The 22,539-nt window shown below is 37.0% G+C and overlaps 1 protein-coding gene across 2 annotated transcripts in view; it reads left to right on the plus strand.

Annotated features, from left to right (window-relative positions):
• The window catches only part of Rfx6 (regulatory factor X, 6), a 52,670-nt gene extending 33,773 nt beyond the window's left edge, over positions 1 to 18,897 (plus strand). For both annotated transcript variants that reach the window (NM_001159389.1, NM_177306.3), the window contains 12 exons: positions 281 to 358; positions 449 to 562; positions 1,935 to 1,984; positions 4,358 to 4,517; positions 6,531 to 6,675; positions 8,415 to 8,524; positions 9,969 to 10,086; positions 11,469 to 11,591; positions 12,201 to 12,407; positions 13,835 to 14,347; positions 15,150 to 15,362; positions 18,099 to 18,897. In NM_001159389.1, the coding sequence (NP_001152861.1) occupies positions 281 to 358; positions 449 to 562; positions 1,935 to 1,984; positions 4,358 to 4,517; positions 6,531 to 6,675; positions 8,415 to 8,524; positions 9,969 to 10,086; positions 11,469 to 11,591; positions 12,201 to 12,407; positions 13,835 to 14,347; positions 15,150 to 15,362; positions 18,099 to 18,274 (2,007 nt within the window). In that variant the 3' untranslated portion in view covers positions 18,275 to 18,897. The remainder of the gene's footprint in view (positions 1 to 280; positions 359 to 448; positions 563 to 1,934; positions 1,985 to 4,357; positions 4,518 to 6,530; positions 6,676 to 8,414; positions 8,525 to 9,968; positions 10,087 to 11,468; positions 11,592 to 12,200; positions 12,408 to 13,834; positions 14,348 to 15,149; positions 15,363 to 18,098) is intronic.
• Positions 18,898 to 22,539: the final 3,642 nt, after the last annotated feature.

The following is a 22,539-nucleotide window of genomic DNA, read 5'->3' on the forward strand; positions in this document are numbered from 1 at the left end:
AGATGTTGTGTGAGCCAATAGTTCCCTTGCTACTAGATTTTAAAATGCTCTTATTACAATCATGATGGATCATGAGCATCGTATCACATCATAAGGTGTCCAGTCCCCACTTTCCTTGTCTTTTTCCTTCCCTGGGGTGCAAGAGGCAATGATTTGACCTCCATACTAGGTCTTTTGTGTTGAACAAAATGCCTGGTCTATAACAGGAGCTTGAAAGTGTTGATTGAACAAATAACAAACACTCGAAGACTCTGTTCAAGCGTTTTCTTCCTTAACACAGGTTGATACTCTCATAATGATGTACAAAACTCACTGCCAGTGCATACTCGACAATGCCATCAATGGGAACTTTGAAGAGGTGAGTTGACTGAATGCTTCTCTATGACATTACATAAACCTTCACATCCTGGTCCTAAGAAGTTCAATGTGCTCTTTGCTCTGCAACTAGATCCAGCATTTCTTACTACACTTTTGGCAAGGAATGCCAGACCATCTCCTTCCCCTGCTTGAAAATCCTGTTATCATTGATATTTTCTGTGTCTGTGACTCAATTCTTTATAAGGTAAGCCTTTTGGGGTGTCTGAAGCATAAAGAATTTATATCCTTAAATAACACTCTTAGTGCTTGTAACTTGTTTAAATTATTTTTTAAAAATCTTTATAGTAAACAAAACCAGCTCAATTTCTGTTTACAGCTAAGAATAGTCTAAAATAAGACATGGTGACCAATATATGAAAAAAATTCATTAATTTTTGTTATCTCTTTGGGGTGTATTCAGATTAACATGATATGGCATCTAAATTCTCAGGGAACAGCAGAATCAGACACCCTCGTAGAATTAACACCTTTAAATTTTCTAAATGCATTAATACTCAATTCTGTACTCAACCTAATAAGAGGCCATAGATTTCTTTTGAATGGTCACAAGAAGTGATCCTGGGAAAGAGGACCAGGTTGTCCTAGTCAAACATTTAGTGGCAAGGGGAGAATATTCCTCAGTTGAGAAGTATGAAGGCTCAACAGAAAGGTAAAATGAAATTGCAACCTGGGCACTTCATCCCCTGTTCAGTAGTCACAGAGCAACAGAGATTGCAAAGCTAAGAGCAGGCCATTCTTGTCTTTGCTTCAAGCTCACGTTGAATGACAAGGGAGAGCAAGGACTGCCTTGTTTTGTTTTTGCTTTAATTGAATAAAGGTCAGTATTTACAAAGAAAGGTTCAGTTTGCCCTAAGCATGATTGTCTGTAATTTTTTTTACCACTTAAAAAAGCAGTCGTTAGGATCTGAGAGCTAGTTCTGAGTGGACACAGGAAAAATCTGGACTCAGGTACATTGCTGTCACCATCACAGCAGCAACACTGGGGCTACCATCTCGGCTTTTCTGAGAAACAGCTTTCATGCCCACTCCACACATAAACATTTTTTTTTTTAATTTAGTCCAGTGCAACAATGTCCTTATGCTAAGTATCACTAGGTACATTTAGTTCTCTTCCTCATAATAGAGCCAGAGAAAAGCAGAGGACACAGCAAATAAAACTGTAAGTTGAGCATCTGTGAGGTCTTCATCGACTTACAGAGAACTTTGTGATTAACATGGGCAGTTCACACTAGGGTTGTTGATTTACTGTCTCATGTGCTCATGGACAACTCACACTCAATTTGGAGAAAAAAAAAGCTAACATTCAGAAGGGAATCATGTTAATCTCTAGGAAGGTAACAAGTAAAACGAATTGACAAATAGTGTCCCTTTCATTAGAAATAATTATGTTTGGTGCTGGGGATGCAGTTCATTGGGCAGAGTGCTGCCCTAGCAGACTGAAGCCCTGGTGTAGTTTCTAGCTCTGCCTGGGTGATGAGACACAAGCCTGTTCTCCCAGAATTCCAATCACAACCATTTCTAAAGGTTTATGTTAACCCTGTTTTGCTTTGGTTAAGGTTCTTACAGATGTCCTCATTCCTGCAACAATGCAAGAAATGCCTGAAAGGTATGTTCAGTGAATAAAGCAGGACAGCCCCTCAGAAGAAGCATGGTTTCACCTCATACACTGCCAATGCAATCCATTGTCTTGGAACTCATCCTTTTATCAAAAATACAATTTTTATAAAAAAATATGTAGAAGGAGTATGTCTTGGTCTCCATATTTGAGCATCAGTGAATAAAATGGGAAAAATAAAAACCTAAAGTCCCTTCAGTGTAAGGCCTGCCAAAGTAAAATAAGTTGGTATCCAAGCATGATGGACCACCAATGGGCTTCAGAAATTCTTCAGTGAGATTAGATGGTGGATACATAGGATACTCAATGGAAAATAAGCACAATAATGAACTCTATAAGGAAACTTTGGAAAATTCTTAATTACTACACATCGATGATTAACTTATTTTGTACAATCAGGAAGCGGTGTAATGAAATTGTGACCTTTCAGCAAAGAACAAAGATCTTAAATCATTTATTTAAAATATATGGAAAGATTTTTCACACAGCCATTTCTCGAGGGTGAAAACATAGAACTTTGGAGGGAAATGACCAAAAATTTCTCTTGAAAACAGTCTAATAATGTAAGTTCTTTTTAAGCAGAGGCAACAAACCAATAATGCCTTGACATAGTGCTCCAATGCATATTGATTGATAAAAGTATCTGCTTTTGAAACAGTTTTATGGGATTATTTTCATATATATATAATAGTTGGCCCTAGTCTGGTCAATAGTATCTTCTAATTATCCATGGTGTATCCAATCTGTATTTGCAATTACTTATATATGATAATTCAGTCACAGTCAAATAGCTATACTAATTTAGTAGCCAGGAGGTGGTCATGTGACAACTTAAGACAGTAATAAAGCTGAGAAGAATTAAATCATATTTTTTCAGAACATGTGACTATGCACAATTGAAACACTAAAATCATAATATTAACATAGTGCTTCTTCCAAGAACATTCTCACATCAGTAAGTTTGACTCTGTACTTTCTGTTTACGAGACAGCAAACCTTCCAGCATTCAAAGGATACTATACTTTAGTTAATCAACTCTTTTTCACTGAATATAAATAAATGCTGAAATATTTTTCAAGAGTAGATGTTACACAGCATCCATCCCCTTGAATGTGTGGTGTTCCCTTCAGGAGTCATCACAGAAACATATAAGGATCCTGTTACCTCATCATGTTTGTCTATACTTTATACATCTGATAAGATTATGGTTTTTAAAGCTTCAACCATTGTAGGCTTGAGCATTTATTGATGCTCAAAAGTTACATAAATTCAGTTTAGTCTTTTTCAAAGGTAGCATTTATCAAATGTATTCCATTAAAATTTAGAATAATTCAATTGAATATTTTTTTTCATTTTCTTCCTTCCATTTATGTTACATTATCAATGACTTTAAGTAGAACTACAAAAAAAAAAAAAAAAAAAGAGTAGATGATATAATTCCAAAATTACGAAGCAGGGAACCTGCAAGTCAAGAGAAACTCGTTTAATCTCCCAGAGCCAGCTAAACCCCAGAGTTTGACCTGGGGCTTGGCTTAGGCTTTTCTCTAAGTCTTATTGCCACTACCCACAGACAAACCACAGCGACCATACTCAGACTGCTGCTATGAAACAAATATAAAGGTTTAGAGTTTTAAACACGTATATGTTTTTATACACACTCTGCCACAGTTGTCAACTTTCTAAATTGACTCTAAGTCATATGGTTTTGGTAATCTGTTGAATAAAATTTAGATAAGAATATATTAATAAAACTGACACTAAACATAATATATTATATTGCCAGTGTGATATCATCTAAGGAGTCAAAATGTGGAGCACAAAGCTGACATACTTTCCAAGAAATGTATTTCACAGAAATTAATTGAGTTATGAATCATAATATGGTACTTATGTGTTGCTACCTCAAACCAGGGCATTTTCCATGAGTTATTTGTTATCATTCTCAAAATAATCAAATCACCAGATACTGTTCTTAGTCCCATCTAGAGACACTGGAGTTTTAGGAATTTGAACATTTGTTTAAGATCATGATAGCAAGCTGGGTGGTGGTGGTGCACGCCTTTAATCCCAGCACTTGGGAGGCTGAGGCAGGCAGATTTCTGAATTCAAGGCCAGCCTGGTCTACAAAGTGAGTTCCAGGACAGCCAGGGCTATACAGAAAAACCCTGTCATGAAAAAATGAAAACCAAAAAAAAAAAAAAAAAAAAAAAAAAAAAAGTCGTGAAAGCAGCCCCAGGTTGATTCTGTTTTGGTTTCAAACTCATGCTTTTGGAAGCATAGATGAGCAGGACCCCTCTATTGAAAAATGCATGTTCAGTATATTTTTGACTGATGTAGCACCTAACCCCAGAGTTTTCTTTGCAGTTTGTTAGCAGATATAAGAAATTTTGCTAAAAATTGGGAACAGTGGGTTGTTTCATCCTTGGAAAACTTGCCAGAAGCCCTCATTGATAAGAAAATCCCCATTTTGCGAAGATTTGTATCTTCCCTGAAGCGACAGACATCTTTCTTGCATCTTGCTCAGGTATGGAGTTAGCTGAGAATATAAGTCACACAAATCAAAAGGACTCTTCTGTTTAAGGATTTTTCACAATTTGAAGTAAACAAAGTACGCAACATCAAGATGTAATGTGTAACCTAGTGAAATGCTAGACCTGAAAGGACACAGAGATACAGAATTCTTTCTGTATGTCTGCATCTTAGCTAACTACACAGCACAAACATTAATGTCCTGGTTTTGGAAATGGACTTGATATGGATAATGTGATGTATAGTGTGATAAGAAGCTGGATGGAGAGAATTCTGAAATTCTACATCAGTTTTGCAATGTTTCTGTGATTCAAATTTCTTTTGAAAATTAATATAAGTATATATATATATATATATATATATATATTGTTACTGTGATCTCAAAAGAAATAAACTGACTGGTACAAGTTAAAGTTGTAAGTAGTAAGATTGTGTGATTCCTATGTTAGATTTATCTTTTAAATTGGGTATATGTGTTCTCATCTGTGTGGGAGTATGTGCACATGAGTGCAGGTACCTACAAGAGGTCATAGGTATTGGATACTCTTGGAGATGGAGTTACAGGGGTTGTAAACTGATTGACATTGGGCACTGGGGACCAGACTCAGATGCCCTGGAAGAGCAGTATGCGCTCTTACCTTCCAAGCTACCTCTCTAGCCTATCTGTGTGATATTTAATGTTATAAAACCTCTATGCCTTCTGCACTTTAAACTGCTACTGACAGTCACTGCCAGACAGGGAGCAGCAAACAAATTCATAGACAGGAATAGCACAGTTATTACTGTTGGCTTTAGAAAAGTGTTCAGTGTCCTGAAAAATACCAAAACCAACAAAACGTAACAACAACAAAACCTAGTCATACATCCAGAAAAGAAATGTAACATTTTAAATGTTATTTTTCTCTCCTCTCCTCTCCTCTCCTCTCCTCTCCTCTCCTCTCCTCTCCTCTCCTCTCCTCTCCTCTCCTCTCCTTTCCTTTCCTTTTATTTTCCTTTCTTTTTCTTTTCTGTTTGTTTGGTTTGGTTTGAGAGAGAGACAGAGGGAGACAGAGTGACAGAGACAGAAACAGAGACAGAGACAGAAACATAGAAGCCCTGGCTGTCCTAGAACTTGCTTCAGAGACCAGACTAGCTTTGATCTGCCTCCTGAGTACTGAGATTAAAGGCACAGGCCACCACCACCCCAGCTTTAAAATGTTATTTTTCAATTAACACTCTAATATTGCTTGCTTTGTGATGATGGATCAAAAGTATTATTTTTGTTTTCTAAACCTCAAAAGAAATTTCAAATCTGCTGGGCAGTGGTGATGCATGCCTTGAACCGGCAACTTGGGAGGCAGAGTTAGGCAGATTTCTGAGTTCAAGGCCAGCCTGGTCTACAGAATGAGTTCCAGGACATCCAGGGCTACACAGAGAAACCCTTCTCGAAAAACCAAACCAAACCAAACCAAACCAAGCCAAACCAAACCAAACCAAACCAAACCAAAACAAAACAAAACAAAACAAAACAAACAAAAAAATTTCAAATCTGTCTCACAAACAATCATGTATTTCAGTTGTCTTAAAATGAGTAAGAAGTTTGAACAGAGGAGATATTTCAGTCAATAAAATATTTCCCTTGCAACATGAGGGCCAGCACCCACACAGAAGCCAGGCATGGCAGCAGCTTACAGCTGCACAGCTGGTGTTGGGGAGACTGAGAGACATGGATCCCAGGGGCTTTCTGGCTAGCCAGACTTGCTGAGTCGTGAGTTCCAGGTCCAGTGAGATACTTTGTCTCAGAAGATAGTGTGGAGACAGACTGAAGAAGACATCCAATACAGACCACGGACCTCCACACAGACACATGGGTATACATAAATATGAATGTGTATTTACACTCAGACACACTCAAGAGAGAAGTTATTTATGGTTGTTTTTCTTCAAGAAACTATTTTTATGAAAGCTAAACATTTTTCTAAGTAGACTATAATTGATACATTTTATTATCTTTTTTGACTATGTGCAGATTGCCAGACCAGCTCTCTTTGACCAGCATGTGGTGAATGCCATGGTATCTGATATTGAAAAGGTTGACTTAAATAGTATTGGGTCTCAGGCTCTTCTTACCATATCCAACAGCACAGACACGGAATCTGACATCTACAGTGAACGTGAGTCTGCTTAGCTAACACTAGAGTCTCCTAACTTTGATACTACTGACCTCTTAGTAGGAAACAAAACTGGGAGGTTATGTCATGCATTGTAGGATATTTAACAGTGACATTCCTAGGTGCTAGGAAAACCATTCCGTCCAGTCGTGACAACCAAAATTGTCTCTAGACAATCAGAGAGGTTCTCAACCTGCAGGTTGTGACCCCTTTTGGGAGTGAGGAAGATCAATGAGCCTTTCACAGGGTTGCATATCAGATATCCTGAATATCAGCTATTTACACTACAATTCATATCAATAACAAAATTGCAGCTATAAAATAGCAATGAAAATAATCTTATGGTTGGGGTCATGGCAACATGAAGAGCTGTATTAAAGGGCCACAGGATTAGAAAGGTTGGGAACCACTGTTCTAGGTAATACTGAATGTCTCTGATAGCAAAATCACAGCTGTTGAAGAAACTCTTACAGAGACAGTTTTAATGAAAAATATTCTCTTTTAAAAGATATATTTACTGTGGGAAATGTTGAAGAAAAGAAAAGTAACTAATTATTTCACTGTCTAGAAATAGCCAAAATAACCTGGAAGCAATACAAATGGCTTTGAGTTTTCTGAATTGTCTTCCACTCTTACATGTCGTATGAACACATTTGCATGTGTTTCATGCTCCTGTCATTGTACAGCATATGAGACATATAAAGATTATGTGTTGATACAATGCTATGAAAAGCAGAGATTTGATCCAGTATTAGGCTACTTGACCGTTAATATAACCCATTTGTGTGACTATGCAGCTGTGCTCAATACCAAGGTGTAGCAGCATCAGACTATTTTCCCATCACTTTCTGTCTGCCAGACAGAACTGCCCTGTCTATAGAATATGTCTCAAGCAATGGCTTATTCTTAGAGTTCAGCATCAAGCCTCATTTCTGTTGGGAGAAATGCTATGTTGCATCTTATGGTTTAGAAGACCTCAAACTCTTCAGTGATAATCCTAATCTGTCCCCTTAAATTTTATTAAGGTTGATATCTGTGTAAATAGCTGAGTTCTTCAGTGCTGGACTCAATTTGTAGAAAAAAGAGTCTTTCAGAAAGCAGAAAATCAAAAAGCCTCATTTGGGCCATTCATTAGCTTTTGACTCATCTAATGAGTTACTTTCATCAAATGAAAGTACTGAATTAAAAAGGAATATTCATAATATGATTTATTCCCATCAAGGACATGTATAAATGTACATATTTAAATTATCAGTATATCCCAAGACAGATACACTGCTGATTACACTAAGTATTTTTGTTACCACTATCAGGATAAAACATTTACTCATTTCACACATCTATCCATCTCCATTTCCCCTTTATGTCATAAAATTACTAATGTTTTATAGTTCAAGGATATATCTTGGGTTCAAAGTAATTGTAACATATTTTAATTTTTAATTATCAACTACTAATTGTTCACAATAAGTTTTACCATGAGATTTTCACATATGTATATAATGTATGTTGATCATATTTACCCTTAATTACCACTCTTCTCTCTCCCAATCCCACTGATACACTTCCTCTTCCCAACTACTGTTTGTTCTCTCTCTACCCCTTCTTCTTCCTCCCCTCCTCCTCCTTTTCTGCTTTTCTCCCTCTTTCTTTTCCTCCTCCTTCTCCCTCTCCTTCCCCTCCTCCCACTCCTTTTCCTCCTCCTCCTCCCCCTCCCCTTCCTCTTCTTTTTGACATGGTAGATGACTCTATTACTGTGTTCCAAGAACTGAAAGATCTCCTTAAGAAGAATGCTACAGTGGAGGCATTTATTGAATGGTTGGACACTGTGGTAGAGCAGAGAGTTATTAAGGTATTTTTATGAATAATTCAGAAAATGTTTTTAAGAGAAAAATTGCTAACCTGGCTGTAATCTTTTGATGGGTATGGAAAACATCCAAACAGTGTATTTTTAAACCATGTTTTGTCTATTGTGATAATATGAAAATGGGGCCGACCTGGATGGCTATCAACAGTCAAAAAAGCAGGGAAAATGTGGTACATATACAGTGTGGATTTTTTTCCACCTACAAAGAAAAATGAAATTTGTTAAAAATTTAAGTGAGGTGATCCACACTCAAAAAAGCAATACCACAAGTTCTTCCTCATACAAGGTCCTGGGCCTGAAAATGCATATGCATCACAGTATAACTGTCCATAAAAACCAAGAAAGGAAGCTAAGAAATGGGTGAAAACAGGTGATGAGAAAGGATGGGGTGGGAAAAAAGACAAGTTAGAAAAAGAGGTAAGAGACTCAGGTGGATTATGAGGAACATGAATGTCGCAACAGGAAAGGAAAGAAACATCTGTTAAAATACACTTTGTTTAACAACGCCATAATGATATATAATAGCATGTATGTTAATTTAAAATTTTAAATGCTTTGTAAAGATTTTGAAACCATATAAAATTGAATGACCCAAAAATCAAAATTAGGGATATGACTGGTTTGAAAGAACTAGACATGGAGTTGGTTCGGTTTCTTTCTTAATCTAAAGCTATGGATGCTATTTTTTTCCTATATCAATGTTTAAAGTTATACCTGTTATACCTGAGAGTATTTAGGTTAAAAATAAACTTAGAAACTGAAAATATTTGAGTCTTTCCAAAAAAAAAAGCAGATTTTCTTAAGTCTGACTGGAACTGTGATCTTGTGCATTTGAAATTCTGATTCTGAAGGGTCACAATTTTACGTTTTCTATTTAGTTTCTTCAACTCTTTAAGTTAACCTTCAAGTCATCCATCATGAAGAGAGGCATTGAGAACAAATATGTCCCTCATTAGCTGGCTCAAGCTGCTCCATATCAAGGAAACTGGTTATAGTCTGGGGACTTTTTGTTCTGGAAGGAAAACAGACGCTCACTCAGGACCAGGGAAGACAGTTAATCATTTACAGAAAAGTGCAGCCCTCACTTCATACATTACCGTCTGTCCTTCTTAAAGCTTCATTTTGATTTTTTTAAAAAAAGAAGATAAAAATAGCCTGTAAATTATTTCAACTTATAGTTTTAATTCTAATAGGGAACTAAGCTATAAAGAATAAAGATGCAGTGCCTTTAAAAAGACAAAACAGAACAAACACAACCACGGGCTGAAGTGAAAATATCCCTGAACAAATCCCTTTATTTGATGAAATAAGTATGAAGCCACACCATCTATCTGCTTGTCAGACAGTTTCTCTACATAGTCACCAGAACAGGACACATGTGCAGTGAGAAGACAGAGTTCACAGATTCAGTTTGTTCTTTTATTTTTAGATGAGCAAACAAAATGGAAGATCTCTGAAGAAGAGGGCTCAAGACTTTCTGCTCAAATGGAGCTTTTTTGGTGCCCGCGTGATGCATAATCTTACCTTGAACAACGCATCAAGTTTTGGTATCCAGTGTGTTTTACAATGACTGATTTCTGACTGATTTCACTCACTCCCTAGTCTTCCATTTTCAACAGCTTGCTACTTACTTTTTCCTTCTCAAAACACATCTGAGTACCAACCACATTGAGAATGGTGGTTAGGAGCTACCTTTGGGACCCAGACTCTCTGTAGTATTAACTCCTAACACTGTTTCTCTGATTGAGGCATTACCTAAACCAGTCTGAGGAATGTTCTTTACATAAAGCACAGGTGTTTGAAGAGATGATGCAAATAAAAACAGTTTACATAAATCATGAGTAGAAGTGCTTGCCTAGATTTCCTGCATAAAACAACCAAATAAAAAACAATAGTTGAGACATTCTCCTGGGGGACTATTCTAGGTGTAGCATGGCCACAATGTATGTCTTTTCCAGGTACCCATATAATTGCACTTGGTGAAGCAATGTGTAACTTGGAAGGCACAGGCACCTAAGTTTCTGAACTGTCTTACCTGATCTCTAAACCCATGATGAAATTAGCCCACAATTGGGCAACTTCACTTTTTCAAAAATTGCATATCTAATTTGCCCTGAATTTTCTGAACTTGCTAATTCTGAATTACGAACCTTACAAACATCGAATTGCATTATAAGAACTTTTTATAATACTAAACAAGTTAGGGTAAACCAAAGGTTCATTCAGGGTTTAATGGAATTAAAGTTGGAAAGGTCAACAGGAAATAAATTATTAAATTTAGTTTAAAATTTTTATAATTTAATTTAATAATTAGAAGAGCTTTTCTTATACTTCAAGTTTCTTAAAATGCAGAGCACCAAGGCCCAACTTTAGCATGAAGAAAGACTTTTGTTAGGAAACCCACTGAACAGTTCAAAGAAGGTTAGACTTTCCAGTCCACCTTTTGCATGAAAATGACTCATTTGTTTTTATTTTAAAATCAAATATGGTTCAGGCTGGAGAGACACCTTATTTGATAAAATGTTCAGACAATATTGGCCACTGTCTAATTATTTAGTACAAAGTAAACAGGAATCGAGCAGAAGAAAGCTCATTCTCCCCTGGCTAGAGTTTATCATGCTCCGGGGTGTGCCCTCTTAAAGCAAAAAGGCTGTCTCACTTTCATCCGATTTTTCCTTTGATGTAATTAGTGGCCAAAGGGCTGGCAGGACAGTGCACACAGGGAGCTGGGCAGGAGGTATACAGAAAGATTAGAGACCCAAGTTAAGCATGTTGGTCTTAGCAGGTCATTGAAAGTCCAGCACGTATTTGTTTATTTCAGTTGTTCCTTGTAAAGTGCGGTGAGATGGTCACAAAGATAACGTTTCTCCCTTTTCCTTTCCCCCGTTCCCCTCTTTTCTCCTGTACATGCCCCTCTTTTATACACTAGGCTCTTTCCATCTGATCCGAATGCTTCTGGATGAGTACATTCTCCTGGCCATGGAGACTCAATTTAACAATGACAAAGAGCAGGAACTACAGAATTTATTGGACAAGTATATGAAGAACTCGGGTAACTTAAATGGCCATTTTGCTTTTCGTATCTCTTTGCTTAGGTCTGAGTTTAAGGACCTGCAGCTACACAAGCGGGGTCATAGTCTTCTCAGATTTCCTCCATGCTCAGGATCACTAGTATCATATCTGAATACTAACGGGGAGAGCCCTTTCCTCTCCATTTAGACACAGCAGTGAAAGTTCCTCAATGGAAACTGGAAATTTACACAAATTGGATTCTTAATTTCTGAGACTTGCAATGAAGTTAAAGAGAAGTCTGCCCTACTCTCCCCACAAATCATTGTAATTCAAGGCAACACATGTAGAAAAACAGGAGTTTAGTGAAAAAGAGGTTAGCCCATTTCTGGTGAGAAGCCTGCATTCTGAAGATTGTTTAGCCCAGAGTGGATTGTTCAGTACCCCTCAGAATATACCTATCCACAAATACTCAACTAATAAACCCAGCACCACCACTAACCACCAAAGCCTGTTTCCTATGGAAAATATTATGCAGGAGTTTCCAGATTCAATACTCAACCAGGATCCACGTTCAATGTCTTTTGCTTGGGCTGGTCAATAAGGAGTATCATGTTGTCTCATCCACATCACTTTAAAATAATCTTTCCAGATGCGAGTAAAGCTGCCTTCACAGCTTCCCCGAGCTCTTGCTTTCTGGCCAACCGAAATAAGGCTAGCTCACTTGCCAGTGACACTGTGAAGAACGAAAGCCACGTGGAGACATCCTATGTCCCTCTGCCTTCCAGCCAGCCTGGAGCCATACCCCCTGCTCTGCACCCATTCTCAACTGAGGACACTGATAACATGCCACTCCCAGGTATGTGGAGAATCAATAAAGACCACCTTAACAGACTTTCCAGCACAGTACAGAAGACCCATTCTTTCATTTCTCTCAACACTCCCAGGAATGCCATGGAGAAAAAATATTTTGGCAGTGGGTGGGTAGGGGATTGGGGGGGGTGGGTATGGGGGACCTTTGGGATAGCATTGAAAATGTAAATGAGGAAAATACCTAATAAAAAAAACATTTTAAATTTATGGGTTTATACTTATGACTTTTGCCATTAGCATTCATATTTATATCATTTACAAATGTAGTTATCACATACATGGATGGTAATTCTTATCAAGGATGACTAGGTCTCTTCATTTAATTGAAGAAAACATACTTAAATATGCATTAAAATTCCCTAAGATACTTTGAAGATAAAATGTGAACAGCTTTCCAGGCATGGTGGCACACATCTGTAAGCCCAGAAATCAGGAGACTGAGGTAAGGTCATGAGTTCAACCCAGGCTAGGTTTGGATAGCAAAACCCTGCCATTAAAAACTGTGTTGCTGGGAGTAGAAATGGCTTATTGGTTACAAGCACTTACAAAGGTCGTGGGTTTGATTCTCAGCACCCACATGAAGGCTTACCACCTCCTCAAGCATCAGGCATGCATGCTGTAGACAGATGCACATGCAGATGAAACACTAATACAAACAAAATAACAAAAAAGAAATTTTAATAGGATTGCTTATTTGATTTTGGCTTCAGTGAGATTTCTCTTCCAGCCACTTTAGGACAATGATGCAATAATTTTGTGCTTTGCAGCAAAATAAATTTTCAGTGACTTGATTGGAATATCAGAGTTTACTTTAAATATAGTATTGACTGTTACAAAAATCCCATCTTATAGATTAATTTATTGGGCACACAGAATGTTAAAACAAGAGGGACTTATGATGTTGTGGCTTAACTGTATCAATTGAAAGCCACAGGCTCAGGGAGTGGAAGACGTTAATGAATCTTTGCTCACCAGTGGTGTTTGTGTGCGGTGTTCAGCTGACTGTAAATAGTGGGCATTGTGACGTTGGTTTTTCTATTACTGAAGGTCAAATCATTATCCATTCATTTTGGGTTTTGTTATGGTACAGTGTGGGTATCACACTGCATTTCCCTTCCTATTTGAGAGTTATTTTTTAATTAAAATATTTTTGTACAATATATTTTTATCATGTTCTTCCCTTTCTTTACACCCCAGCTCCTCCCGACTCCTCCCGATCCTCCAGAATCTCCCTTAATCTCTGATTCTATGACTGTGAATTTGCGTGCATACATATTCTCCAGTTATTTAGAGAAGGGAGGCACTACTAATTTGGAACCAAGGGTCCATTAATAAACCATTTGAATTCTTTTAAAGACATGATCTCATCTACTTACTATACTACAAATAGAATGGTCTCACTCTTTTTTCCAGGTCAAATAGAGCTTTCACAAAGTACTGGCCATCTGATGACACCACCGATTTCTCCAGCCATAGCAAGCAGAGGAAGTGTTATTAACCAAGGGCCAATGGCGAGCAGACCCCCGAGCGTGGGCACAGTTCTCTCAGCTCCAACACATTGCTCAACATATGCAGAACCAATTTATCCTACGCTCTCTCCAGCCAACCACGACTTTTATGGGACCAACTCTAACTATCAGACTATGTTTAGGACACAGTCTCACCCTGCATCAAGCCTCTATGCTCACCGTGCAGAGCATGGGCGGTGCATGGCCTGGACTGAACAGCAGCTTTCTAGAGACTTCTTTGGTGGCAGTTGTGCTGGGTCTCCATATAATTGTAGGCCACCTTCCAGTTATGGACCATCCACACACACACAAGAGTCACACAGCATGCAGGTTTTGAACACAGGAAGCTTCAATTTCCTTAGTAATGCAGGAGCTGGCAGCTGCCAAGGGTCAACATTGCCTTCTAATTCTCCCAATGGTATGTAACTTTTTAAAGACATTTTTGGGCCTTTGAGAAGGCAACAAAGCAAAATCTGACATTGAGTTTCACCGCTGCTGAGCATCATAATATCCAGTAAAAACGTAAAAATCATAGAATCTTAGCTGCTTTTAGAGTGTCTCTGCCACACCCAAACATATTCCTTAATTCTTGTGGCTTTATTAAAGTTTTTTTATACATGATTTTTAAAAAGTCAAACCTTATACGAGATACATTAAAAAAAGAAGAATATTCTGTCCTTTGAAAATATTTTCAATGGAGATTATGTCTTCCAGAGAATTAACAGTATATTTTAAAGACTGACTCTAAAACCGATATTATCTACTTATTTAAAAATAAAAACAAAATCAAAAACCCTGAAGTTGAGATTGAAAGTCTGTTGGCTTTATTAAACTTTTAAAAATACTTTCTACTAAGTGTAGGCCTGTGTTTCTTCATGAACATGATTCTGTAAGTAGAAATTTCATTTGAGAAGTATTATGATTTAAAGAACTAGCTGTACTTGTATCTTCATAGATATGCTTTATAAATTTAGATATGGAAAATATGGAAAAGGAATAGTCAGTTTCAAAATGAATAATATATCAGTTACCTTTTAACTAAAAACTATCATGGTAAACAATACTATATACTAAAGCATAAGTTCAAGTCTCAAGCTGATAGAAATCATACTGACTATTTGATATTTTTAGGGCTACACCCAGCTATGTTGTTTCTTTTGCCTTTCCTCGGGTAATTCAGTAGAAAGCAAATAGAATATTCTCAATCTGTTCCACTCTAGGATACTATGGAAACAATATAAACTACTCAGAGGCACATAGGCTTGGATCGATGGTGAACCAACATGTTTCAGTCATCAGCAGTGTGCGCTCCCTGCCTCCCTACAGTGATATTCATGATCCACTTAACATTTTAGATGACAGCAGCCGGAAGCAGAACAACTCGTTTTATGCAGACACATTGTCTCCTGTTGCATGTCGTACTACTGTAGTAGGTAAATTGTTTTCATAGTCATAAGAAGTGATGAACTTTAGCTATGCAGAATGACCTGGCAAGGGGGGGGAATGTTCAATGAACTAGGCATGCATAAGGTAACTTATCATTATTTTATGTTATGTTTTTGTGTTTGAGTAAGGAATAAATTTTCACTTCTCATTTTTTGAAATGATTCTCTAAGATCTGTTATCTCATCCAGAAATAATAACTTATATTTACTATGTATGAATATTTTATTACAGCTTGTCAAAGGCATTTGAAATGATAGTGAACTATATGAGAAAAAAATGATACATTTTCCTCATATTCTTATGACCATCATTGGACTCACTAGGAAGTGTCAAGAGTGATCTTTGGACCCCATCATCACCATTAGCACCCCATACCACTGAGTGTTTACAGTAGTAAACAAAAATCCTATAATGATGGCAGCTAGTATTTTCTCAATCTCTTGTTAAATGAGATTGAATATCCTTGCAGAAACTGTTGCTGTTTTTTTATATAATTCAAGTCAACATGAGCAAATCAGTGTGCCTGCCATGACATCTTCTAGCTGCTTCTTCCAATCTTAGCCTCATCTATGAAGGTGCTAGATGCACTGCCTTGTTGGCTGCTCAGAAAAAAACTTAGCAAATCAATGAGTGAAGACGAGTCCTAATAAATCTAGGGTCTTCAGGCATGGCTCCAATAGTAGAACACTTACTTGCCTGTCATTTGTGAAGCCCAGGGTTCTAGCACCAAGCTAACAACCTTAAATATATCCACAAGGTAAACTATAGTAAACTATAGGATAGATTACTTTAATTAATAAGTTATTTCTGATAACATAAGTATTGAACCTAAAGCAATGTATACATGTAGTTTGGAAAACTAATACTGAAGTATCACCAAGAAAGTTTGCATCCATCACATATCAAAGTGAGTTTTGATGTTTATATGAGACACCTGACATATTCAATGGAATCCATTTTTATACTAGTGTAAGTGAAGGGCACATGATACCCAATAGAAGCACTGAGAAGATGAAATAAATTCCATCTCTCATCACTCAGTGTACTTTTCCAATAATTCAATAGGAAGTACTTCTTCCCTTCCTGTGGCCATCACAAATGTGCCCTGAGCAGTCTAGTAGCTCATCTCCTGCTATCTGCTAATAGTCATTGCTTCTAGGTTACTCTAATGAAGCAGAAAATTGCACTTCAGGAAGTGTCCTCACCATCAGACTAAAATGTACCGTGTTGCTATTGTTACTATTAGTTCTGTTTACTTGTAGAGATAATGGAAGCTTTGATGGAACATGGCTTGGAAGTATGGTGGATTCTACGCTTTAGCTGTCAGAGCTGGCTAATGAGCAGATTACAAACCAGGCATCAGAGTGAAAGAGGAAAGAGAACAAGTGAATAAGCACAGGGGGTTCTAGACTCATTCTGTCCTCATTAGTTAGGAAGCCTGATCCTTAGAGATGGAGAGCATATTGCCTTGACAAGAGAATGTATCATCCATGCAAGAAGGAAGTAGACCTCTTGAACATGTTAAGGAAGGTTTTTAGAGCAACTATATATTAGATCCTGGGTAGGGGTATACTGAGATAATCAGAACATAGTTTCTTCTTGGAGAGAGTTTATGTTCTAGAAGTGGGAAAGTAAGGCAATAAATATACAAATGAATACACTACAAAGATAATTTCATACGCTTTCTCTCATATGTGAAACCTGAATGTGTGTGTGTGTGTGTGTGTGTGTGTGAGAGAGAGAGAGAGAGAGAGAGAGAGAGAGAGAGAGAGAGAGAGATTTATATGTGTGTATGCACGTAGGTCATGAAGGATCATGAGAAAGGAGGAAGTGCTCTTAATAGACATGAAAAATATATAGTAATGGAATGCATGTGATGGAATTAATTGGGGAAGGAGGAACCAGCTGGAGAGGGATCAGAATATGGGGAAGGTCAATGGGGGATGTGAACAAGTCAGAACAAGTATAAAGACTATATGTAGTGAATATAGCATATGTGTGTATACTGATAAAATTCATTACTTGAAACATTCACCTAAAACAGTTTATTAGAAGATAATTTAAAGTTTTTTGAAGTATGTAAAGTGGTGACTGGCAAAGTGGGATCTCTCTGAGGCAGATGTCAGGGAAGGAATCCTGAGGCAGAGACATTTGAATTGAGAACTGGGAAATCCAGAAACATTGAAAATCAGATGAAGAAGATCTAGACAGAAGAAAGCAGTCATTTCAGAGCCTCTGAATTCAGGGGGGAAAGTTGCAAATTTCAGTGAACAGAAAGAAAAAAGTGTGTCTTGAGAAGCTAAACATATGAGAAAGAGGAACAGAGAAAATTTCAAAAGTCAGTTTGTGGAGAATTTTGTGAATCATGGCAAGAAGACTGGATTTTGTTCCTATAGTCTAAGTCATGGTCTTCTGATAGAAAAGTAGAAACTGCTTTACATATCAGCATGATCTTTCTAGCTCTTCTCCAAAAGGTGAAAGACTGAGGCTACTATATGAGTATAGGGAGAGATGGTGATCAGAGGTACAAACAGGAGGTAGAAGTGGTGAAGACATATTTTAGTGACAGAATGTAATATAATATTGTGATTCCTCTGTGAAATATGTAGAAAGAATACATAGAACAAATGGGAAAATCAAAGAAAACATTATTGTTCTGGTGAATCAGATACACTTGCATTTTGTTTTTAATTGTTTTAATTGTTTATGTTTTTCCCTTGTAGCTTCCAACTTGCAAACCCAGATTCCTTCATCTTCATCCCAGTGTATGTATGGAACTTCCAATCAGTATCCAGTGCAAGATAGTCTGGACTCCAATGCAGCAAGCAACAGAGAAATGGTGTCCTCTTTACCACCCATCAACACCGTGTTTATGGGGACAGCAGCTGGAGACACTTAAATGAACAATGTAGAATGCAGGTGAAACTCAAACGCTCTGCTGCCTTGATGCCATTATCCACCTCCAGCTGCCACGAGAGAAGAGAGGGTGGAAGGTGCAATGGCTGAATGTTATTTTCAGATCACTGCTATGCCATACAACTCCATAGTGAATGGAGATACTTGTACTGCACACAAATAGGCTAAAATGTGAAGTCATTATTAAATATAACTTCAAATACTATCAAATGAAACCAACGAAAATTTAAAGATGCAGACATTACAACGATGTAATATTTCACTTTCTAACTTATTGAAAAAGCTCTATTTTCCTCCCTCTTTGGTTTCTAAAAGAAGAAAAGTATATTCAATGCCTTCACAATATCTTTAATTTATAATCATTGTTTACTATCACCTATTTGACCAAAGTCAAATGTCTAAGTTCTACCTCCTGTGGAAATGTTTACAAGGTCAAGACTTTATTGTATGTAGCTAGATCCAAGTGACTTGACCTTCTACCCCTGTGCACTAGTGTGGTGATTTCTGTTACATAGTAGTGTTCCAATTCTATGTAACTGAATAGAAATGATAAACACTTTCCTTCTTTATTTAAAATGATAAGAGGAAATAAAAAAGAATGTATGGAAACATTTTCAAAGCTGTGATTGCTTTTGGAATTGATAAAAGAAGAATGATTTCTGAAGAATGTGGAGACTTCAGACCAAAATACTGTGGGTATGAAATGAAAGAATAAATAAAGCTTGCTACTTAAGACACTAAAATTCAAGAATGTTTGTATATCAGACTCCTAACTATACATGTTAATAAATTAGGTTTAGACTGTTTAATTTTTCTTGTTTTTTAAAAGCAGTTGTTTATTGAGTGCTTTTCTAATAAAATGGAAAGAAATAATGGAATCCAGGAATAATCCAGATGAAAAAGCTGGTTCAGAGTGAATTACATGTAAGCTAATGCAACTGACAACACCATCTATTTACACCTGTTTATTTTTCTTTTCCATATATTGTGACTCTAAGATTGATAGCTTATTCTAGAAGACTTCCATTAACTATACAAGAATCTCTTAGTAGTGTGCTCACTTAGCAGTATACAATATGATCTAACAAACAAGCAGAGAAAATTTGCAGTATTAGCAAATCACAAGAATTATGAAATGAAGTGTTCTATTCTTTTCACTAATATTTTGGTATGACTATAGGCTTGGAATGAAATAAAAGCATTAAGGAGCATTTGAACACATTTTTTGAGTGTTAGGAACCAAGATTTCAAGGTATATTTAGCATTGTTAGATGCTATATTACATAATATGGGAAATAAAAAATGAAGGTGGTACTGCCATATCATAAAGCATTCTTGTGTGGAGACAAAGGGGTTGGGTGGTAGGAAATTAAAGCTTAAAGATTTGAGGGTAGAGAAATTGCATTAAATAAATGATGTTCCAGGAGCATGTAGCAACTCCGTGTGGGGAGAGGCAGGCTGGCTAGGGGCATCTTTAACCTGAGGATTATTTAGAAGACTATTTCCTGCAGTCACCCAGCAGCTGAGTATAGAAGGAGATGTAGGAGACATAAGTATAAGAGTATTTTCCAAGATCCATGAACATACTTTCAGATAGTGTAGTGTATGGTTGTTCTCTAGGCTTATTTGTAAGGTATCAAGTAATTTACCAAGGACTGTACATAAACCCAAAAGACAGTGAAAAGCATCACTGGGCTTTATGTGTTCCTGAATGATGTTGGTGTCAAGAAGAAACATGTGACTAACTTTCCCTTTGTCCCAGAGAATGGGCTTGGAGTTCATGTTGTAACAAAAGTGACAGTATTTCCCAATCCTGGCTATTGGTATTTACACAAGATGGTTCTGCTTTGTATAACTATTCTTACTGTGTAAGATCCAATTTAAAGTCACTGGTCCTCAAACACTAAGTTCTAATAGAACTGGCTTCTTAAGTCCTATTTCCAAATGACTCTAGATAGGCAGTGTAATCCTTGCATGAATCAAAGAGATACTTTGAATCTTGCCTGGGAAAAGACCATGAGATGGCATACTTCTCTACCCTTGGTTACACTCATCTTTTAAGAATTGCTCTTTCATAGGTCTAAAGACTGGATGCTCAAGATATTTTGGAATATATATTTGTTAATTTTAAATAAAATATAAGGACCTTGTGTGATCTCCAAGTGAACTTTGTGTAGCTTTATCCATCACAAAGAAGTAGCCATTCAAGCTATTGCTTACATGAAATTATGTCTATAAGCCCAAGGCTTTGTTTTTTAATGCCTTGTGTATATCTTGACTTTTAGGATATTTCTTTTCAAATTGTACATGGTTGTGGCTACTGTCAAATACACGTAAAATGTTCCACTTGATTCAGTGAATACCTTAAGATAAATTTTAAGGTAAAATGCAAGCATCAAAGCTGCTTTAAAATCCAGATGTGTCTTTAATACCAAATCACAGAGCATAATGGACCCGGTTTATTTTCCTCTCTGCAGGTAGTTTTCTACTAGGAAAAACAGAGATTGCTCAAGTTATATGCACCTAAACATATTTTATAATGAACTGTTGGTAGCTTTTGTACTTTAAAGACAAATTCTAATGATAGTTGTGATGCCATGAACTCATTATTTTTCCTGCTTTAAGAGAAGAAAATCCTGGAGATGCTGAAAGCCCCACCCAATGAGAGCTGTGAAAATAGGGCTGCCATGCTATGTTAAGTGGTAAATGCACCAGTAGGTAGTGCTAGGAGCAGAGCTGTGAATATATGGCAATGAATGGGATAGATTTATACATGAAAGAGCAGTCTTACTTCCAAAAAAAGAAACACTTCCGTGGATGAATAAAAATGTAGACTTGTAGGCTGTGAGATAACTGCCCCTCAAACTTTGCCTAATTGAAGATTTCTATATTAGACAAGCCTCTAACCAACTCAATAATCTCCATAGAAAAGGAGACTAACAACACAGTTCCAAGAAACAAGCATATGTAGATGGAAGGTCTGGGGAGAAGCTAAGTTGAGAAGGGCTACAGTTAGCATCAATATGGCACTCCTCACGGGACGCTGGCAGGACAGGTCTCCAGATGTACAATAGAGCAGTGGAACAGCATTAGTGTCATCCTGACCAGTACGGAACAACGGCTGAATCTCCTGGGCCCGTAGCATTGCCCAACCCCAGATCCTTTCTGGTCGCAGTGTCTGTTCACCTGTTCAAGATACAGCTGCCTCGGTGGTACATTCAGTCTACTACAATGTGTAAGCCCTCTACAAAGAAATTTGGTTAATAAATTTATGCAGATGTATCATTTCAAACAGAATATGTCTCACACAATCTATAAAAATAGGATAAACATAAGTGCTCCTATATTTTTCTTAATTTTATTCTTAACTGATAACACACACACACACAAAAGATGAAAGCTGAAGACATTAAAGGGATACCACATGAAAAGGTTTCTTTATAAACACATTACATCAACCTCAGTCCATCTAAGTGCCTATATCTGATCAAGCATATATCGTTATCAATGGTAAGAGCTTTCATTCTTACTCATCCTAGCTGCCTTCACCTAAGTACTGGGGATTGAACTTGGGGCCTTGCATAAGAGAAGCAAGAGCTCTGCTTCTGAGCTACATCTCTAAATGTTCTTCCAGCTTCTTGCAATATATAGTTCTTGAAAGTCAAGGTAGGTAGTGCATTTTCCTTCTCTACTCCTCGATAAAGCACAAACTAAGAAAAAGAAAGAGGAATAAAGCAAGAGAAAAAGAAAACATTTGACATAAATTGTGAAACTCAAATCTAAATTTCCCAAGTTGTTGTTGTTTGAAGCATGAGGCACATGAGAGTGATATGCCTATATCCCATGGAAAGGGATCTTACAGAACTTCAGTTGTTTTTTTTTTTTTTTCTTTAACACAGAGAGAAATTGGTTTTCACATAATCACCACAATAAGAGCTCTGCGCTCTTGTTAACAAAACTGCCAATGTTGTGGCAACAGATGTATAATACAGGGTAAGAAATTTCAGCAAAGACCTTATAGAAAAGTAAACAGTGTTGACTATGACACATAGGACATTTTGTTTTTGAGGGAAAGATAAGATATGATGAATATATATGAAAGGTCATTGTATCACCTTACTCAATTATTGAACTTTAAATAAAATATCCAGATTTATAAATAGCAAAAAGCATAATCTGTCTGTTCCAAAAGCACATCGACCAAACCAAAGGAAAACATTTTCATTCCCTCTCTCATTTTAGGGACAA

The sequence above is a fragment of the Mus musculus genome, chromosome 10, assembly GCF_000001635.26.
Source record: "Mus musculus strain C57BL/6J chromosome 10, GRCm38.p6 C57BL/6J".
In the NCBI taxonomy this organism is placed as follows: domain Eukaryota; kingdom Metazoa; phylum Chordata; class Mammalia; order Rodentia; family Muridae; genus Mus; species Mus musculus.